Source organism: Beta vulgaris, chromosome 9 (assembly GCF_026745355.1).
Source record: "Beta vulgaris subsp. vulgaris cultivar EL10 chromosome 9, EL10.2, whole genome shotgun sequence".
NCBI lineage: Eukaryota > Viridiplantae > Streptophyta > Magnoliopsida > Caryophyllales > Amaranthaceae > Beta > Beta vulgaris.
The window spans coordinates 17816149-17822757 of NC_079210.1; the positions used below are offsets into that span (position 1 = coordinate 17816149).

At 35.7% G+C, this 6609-nt stretch overlaps 1 protein-coding gene across 2 annotated transcripts; it reads right to left on the bottom strand.

The window, feature by feature from the left end:
- Positions 1-2613: 2613 nt before the first annotated feature.
- On the bottom strand, positions 2614-5675 carry LOC104903075 (protein ETHYLENE INSENSITIVE 3). Of its 2 annotated transcripts, none has more exons than XM_010691058.4 (2): positions 5515-5675; positions 2614-4858 (listed from the first exon to the last, which is right to left on the bottom strand). In XM_010691058.4, the coding sequence occupies exon 2, from the start codon at positions 4716-4718 to the stop codon at positions 2859-2861; it is 1860 nt and encodes a 619-aa protein (XP_010689360.2). In that variant the 5' UTR covers positions 4719-4858; positions 5515-5675; the 3' UTR covers positions 2614-2858. The 2 variants fall into 2 exon arrangements, with proteins under 2 accessions (XP_010689360.2, XP_048491992.1); XM_048636035.1 differs by having other exon boundaries at positions 2614-4760; positions 5515-5666.
- Between the last annotated feature and the right edge of the window lie 934 nt (positions 5676-6609).

Sequence of the window (6609 nt, forward strand, 5' to 3'; positions counted from 1 at the left end):
AGGTCTGATCAGAGCGAAAAATATTTTGGGAGATATAGGCAGCGGTTGGCTCTGATACCAATGATAAGGGAGCTCACTGAGCTCACCTTTAATGGAGTTTAATTGAACTCAGATGAAGGAGAGAAAGAATAATAGAGGAGTTAGAGAGAGAGAGAGAAGAGAGAAATAGAGGAGAAGTTTGTTGTGGTCTATTTTCATAAAACGTCCAAATACAGTTGTGAATTGTTTTATAAGCTGACAGAATACCAGCTCATCAATTCCAGCTCACCATTCTCTAACAACTTCTGACAAACTCCCGTGATTTAAGGACTAGTAACTAATTTTAACTAACTTTCCCGCCACAGCTTATGATCAAAACTATCAACTAATGATCAATTATTACATATAAGATCTCCTATATCAGTGGTGCTTTCATCATTACTTGCATCATTGAAACAGTGAGCTACCACCCTTTTTTCCTTACTATTGTTGTTGTTGTAAAGCTTGTGGTGTGGAGGATAACCATTAAGCTTGTAACACCTTTCCGCGGAGTGGCATGGGCACTTGCAATGTTCTGAATAATAGTTGTTCTTCTCAAGGTGTTACCTCTAAAATTGACATAAGAGTTTTGTCCTTTTTGAGGTTGGAAATCATTGTAGTTGTTGTTCTTGTTGGTGAAGTTTTGTTGAAACTTCTTGTTGAATGCAACAATGGCGGCCCTAGTTCTTTGTTTTTTTTTTTTTGCTTTTGTCGCCAAAAAAGAACATTCATGTGAAAGCACATACATTTTTGAGTGGACATATTCGGTGCTTGATCACCCAATGCTTAAATCATACAACATTCTACATATTGTGGAGTTGTGGATTGTGGATCAAAGAAGGAGCTAACTATTTTCATGGAAAAATTGACAATAGAGGTCTGAACTTTGGGCGATAATTTGTAAAAGGTCTGAACTATTGATTAACCTATGTATGTCCCAACTTTAGGGGGTCTTAACTTTTAGCGGGCCTCGGTGACTTAAAACTGACGATTTTTTTTAAAATCTCACCTAGTTCCTACTTCCCTCCCTCAATTAAACCTTCTGGTGTGACCCAAGTTTTACAAGTTATGACCTATTAAGCCAGTTTCAAGTCACTAAGGCCCACTAAAAGTTAATACCCCCTAAAGTTGGGACCTACACAGGTTAATCAATAGTTCAGATCTTTTAAAAATTATCACCCAAAGTTGAGACCTCTATCGTCAATTTTTCCTATTTTCAATCATTCAAGCCCGTTATTTTTGGGTATGCACAAGCTTTAATTAAAGTAGTTGTATTTAGGTCTAGGTAATATCACGAGTTAGTTTCAATTATTAAATATATTTATTATTCAAAAATTTCATAATTGATTTTTACAGATTTTTCACCATATACCCCTGATAATTTATTCACCATATACCCCTGATAATTTTTTTTATTCACCATATACCCTTGATGTTTTTAAAATTCACCGTATACCCATCAATCTCTTGATAATTCGCCATGTGCTCTTAATGATTAACGATCATCAATTTTTTTGATCATATAACCTTGATTTCATTACTAAACCTTATTTAATCCCTATTTCACTAATTTACTCTAACGGATTAGCATTGAAACAACACCTCAACCCAAAAAAGAAGGAAAAGAGTTATGGAAGAAAAAAGCTAATAGGGGTCATTTGTGGTGTTTCAATGGTGTTCAATTAAGGCTACGCTTCAAATAGGGGGATAATTAGGATTTGGTAAAAGAACTAGGGGTCAATGATCAAAAAAGTTGATAATCGTTATTCATTAAGGGCATATGGTTAACTATTAAGAAATTGAGGGGTATAACATCGAGGGTATATGGTGAATAAAAAAATTTGTTGGGGGGGGTATATGGTGAAAAATCCGTTGATTTTATTATGTTTTCGTAATTTTCTGTTTAGTGCAAAGTTGGAAAATGGACATTATGATATGATAAATGATTATTTTCAAAAAAATTCTAAAGAATTAGGGTTATAAATAACAATCTATACTAATATATTAAAAAGTGTTTCTAAGCAAGTCTATGTACCACATGACACTCTCCCTTTAGTACTTTTATTTCATGTCATTATTTTTCACATTAATAAAAATTAAAAAAACATACTCCATATAAGACTTGACCACGTGACCGTAGTTTATTAAAGTTCTAACCAATAAGCTATGCAATATTAGATGATATTTTATAACATGAAAATATTAATACCCAGGATAACTCGGAACTAAAAACTAGTTCCAATGGCTTGTCTATATGTGTCTATAGTTACATATAATTATAAGACTTTATTATGTTTTATTTGAAACATTGAAATTGTAACGGATTGATGGTTAAACTCACATTTCATTTCAAAAGTCATATGCACATACATTGGGGAGTGTCATGTAAAATCGTTCTTTTGATTAATATATTTGTATAAATTGCTTCTGGTTAAATAGAACAAGAACCATAAGATGTACATTCTAGGCTTAGTGAGTACACCCATGAGGCCATAACATGACTGTAAAAAAAAAAATAAAAAAAAAATAAAACCATTGCCACGTACAAGCGTTACAACTACTTGTATGTATCTTGAAAATGACAATATAACCCACTTAAAACAAAATAATAATAATAATATATGACCAATTTATGCGGCAAGATAAAACGCGATTACATTTATTACTACATTGCTTGTCCTCCAACTGCAAAGAGGAAGCAATAAGCTCTTACACATTACCAAATTCTCTACAGAACTCTTGTCACATTTTCCTCTATACCCACTTTCTGGATGGGGAAAATGTCGAGCATAATACAACAAACCGAACATTTTTCGGACACTACTGTATAACAGTTTCTCTTATATTATGTTATTATTATACCATGTTGACGGATCCTGCTTCAAGCATGCAGTAGATGTTCCACTCGGCAGATCCTCCATAAAATCAGTGTAAGGGAGATCCAATTGCACTTTGAGTATGGAGTCCAGACCATCCACACTTAAGTCATGCTCCAATTGTTCACAGCCGCTGAACTTGTTTTCTTCCTGCCAATTGAGCATCTGATGATGTACCTGAATGTCATATTGATCGGGTAAATTTAGCTCTGTGATAGAGCTTGGTGTTAGAATGAGATCATTCTGATTGTAATCCATACTACGCTGCATAACATTTTGATCCGCTGGTGAAATAATCTCATGATACGGAGTCTTGGTTGCAAGGATATTAGAATCATAATACGACATAAGCTCACTGATCATCTTTTGCCCATCTTCTGGAACTTCAAGCCCAGACAAATCAAAGACTGGTCGAGCTGAGTTACTGGGCAAAGCGGCAGGCTCATCTTGAAGAGCTTGCCTTTGGAAGGCAGACGGTTTCACTTCATTGACCTGATAGTTGGGGATTCCATATGGTAAGTTGCTGCTTTGGTAAGGACAGGTGAGTTGATGATTGTCCCGGGATATCCTATCATAAAAACCAAGCTCAAGTTGATTACGGGGACACTCTACCAACCCACACACGTAGATTTGCTGATTCATTCTATCTTTGAATTGCTCAAAGGACTTCCTCTTTCGAGAGCTGTCCATAACACAAACCTTTTCCTCGCTATTCAGATTTGACAGCTGTGAAATCAAAGGATGGCCTTTAAACCTTTTCTCTCTGCCTAGATCTGAAGACTCATTGTCAGCAAGCTTTTTCTCTAACACATTAAGATTGGGTTTGGCCCTAGCTCCTTCAACATCATACTCGCCACTGTCATTTATCATGAAAGAACCACTTCCACCAGCAGAGGTAAGATGCGGGCAGCAATCAGGATAAAGCTCTCGGGCTAGTACATCTTCATGGTTGATGATGGCAAGCCATGTAGCACTCTCCTTGGCAGTCATCTTGTCTTGTAAGCATTTGGACTGCCTTACAAGCTTGTTGATCTTAGCTATATCAGGGGACATATGCTTTATTACCGCAGTAAGGACACTCACTTTCCATGCCTTCTTCAAATCATGAGGCTTCTTGTAAGGTGGTGGACCATAATCTTTTGGCAAACCTAGCTGATGCCACCATTCCTCTTTTCCTGTTGGCCACCATGGAGGAGGAACGCCCTTTTCTAGTGGAAATCGTCGCTGAGGAGGGTTGCAATGCTGCATCAGAGCAGATAGAAGAGAGCCAAGTGTGGTGTCCTGCAGGTCTTGTAACGTTACCGGGGTGGGCCCAACGGAATTAAACTCTTCATTAGCACCCGAAATAAAATGGTCAGCTTGGTACTTTGCTATTGCCGCAGGGCCATTCCGATCAAACCTGACCTTGTCTTTCCACCACTCGCGAAGATTATCTGATGCCCCACCAACAGGCTTCCCCTTTTCAGGGATTATACCATAAACAAAACCTTGAGCGTTGCAAACTTCCATCATCTTTAACATGTATTTCAAGATCCCATCTTGAACTCTAGACATTTTCTTCCTTCGAGCTTGTTCTTGGGATTGGTGGTTCTTTCCAGCATCAAACCCTTTGTTGACTCTGTTTTGTTCCTTGAGCCGTTTCAGGCGCATTTTATCTCTCCACATCTTCCTCTCAAGCTCCTCCACATCCATCTCCTCATCACTATACTCATCCACCATTATATCACCCGGATTAACCTGTGAAGCAGCAATATCTGCAGCCAACGTAGGTGTAGAGGAAAACTCAACATCACCCCCACACAAGCTCATTTCCGCAAACATCATCCACACGCAACAACAAAGATAATTTCTCAAGATAGACCTGAACTGAATATAAGTTCAAACAATATCTCAAATCTCCTTGGATATATTTGTGAGCTTTGGCAACAAAATCAAGCCACAATTGTCTTACTAGGCTGCCTAGACTGCAATCACCAATTAACGAAAGCAAATCAATCAGAAAGGGTGCTATATTCTTCCAAATCAGTCTCGTTTAATAAAAAATTTAACCGAGTACGCCATGATTTCCAAAAAATTATGCTCAACAGTAAAAATTAGGCCATATTTGTGTCGTAGAAGCATCGATACATATCGAAAGCAGAACGTGGAAACAACAAAAAGCAGACAAATTAAGCACCATGATGAACATTGAACAAAGACTGAAAAAACACAAGAGATAAATCTATCTACAGTAAATCAGTGACATCAACCAAACTTGAGAGGATTATATACAACCAACAAAGATTGAACAATTTGTTTGACAGTTCATTCTTCCGGAATTCGTATGCTATATGTCACTTTGCACGCCTTGATCGACGGTCCCGACTCCCGACTACTAATCCATAAAAAGCACCATGGAAGAAAGTTTATTACAAAACGTTTGCATTTTCATTTTCACAAAAAAGAATTCCTGAAGATCAAAAGATTCACCCCAGTAAAAAATAATATTCTACACACCCAGATCAATTTTTTTTCATAAACCAGTGCTATTGATAAAGAAAAGAATCAAAGATGGGCAGAAGTAATTTATAGCTGCACTTATTAATTGAAAAGAAGTAAAAAAAAAAAAAAAAAAAATTACCTCGAATTGCCCTTTCTCTGAAAGTGCTCGTACTTACTTGCAGAGAATCCAAGAGATCATGTCCACAGAAGATGGAAAACTTTATAGTAGGGAGAGACAAAGTTAGCACTGAAAGGTCGGTTTCTTTGAGTTTCAATGTTTGCCTTAATAACCCGCGTCGATCCAAATCCATATAACTATTTAAATGAATAAAATTCGGATTTTTTTTTAAAAAAATTAATATTTCCTCCGTTCCAAAATATAGTTCTCATTTCATCTTGGACCTCCCAAAATATAATTCCCATTTTCATATTTAGTTCCACATTTTTCCATAATTTGTCCGGAAAGATCGTATTCCATCATTTATTTGCTTCTTAAATTTTGTTTTTTCCTTTGATTATTCAAACAAAATATCACAATTAGAGCACCATTAACCATGATTGAAAAAAAAGATCATGGAGGTGATTGAGAAAAAATGGGCCTTAACCACAATTGGGAAAAAGATTGTGGGATGAATGAAGGTGATTGGAAAAAAAAAAGAGATGGGACGAGTGAAATGGTGATCAGGTGTGGGAGTGGGACCCACTGCCTGATCTGAGGAAAATTAATTTTTTTTGGCTTTCTCCCAGCCAAAACGACGTGTTTTGGGGAAAGCCAAAAAAATTTGACTTTAGTATGATTTCTGACGCGTGTGTCAGATTTTCTGACGCGCGCGTCAGAATTTGACACTTGTCAAATTCTGACAGGTGAGAGAAATACTACAATTATAAATATTAAAAATGCAATATCTTAAAAAATACAAAGCGAAAAAAAATAAAAAAAATACCAATGGCTCTATTTTTCAGAGATCTATAAATGGAGACCCATTTTGTAATATTTTGGATAAATTTTTTTTTTACCTATTTTCTAATTTTTAATAATTTTGCTTATTTTATATGAAATATGTTCCACTTTTACACTTTTTTTAAAAAATAAACAATATTTTTGTACATGTAATTTAGTTAATGCTAAAAACACTAATTATTTAATTATAAATTAATTTTTTTATCAATTAGTAATGAATATTTAATATTATTAAAAAGTAAATAATAAAAATATTATATAATGGTGATGGGT

What these genes read in the sequence shown, in the direction of transcription:
- LOC104903075 (XM_010691058.4), bottom strand. Translation starts at nt 4,718, where the DNA reads ATGATGTTTGCGGAAATGAGCTTGTGTGGGGGTGATGTTGAGTTTTCC.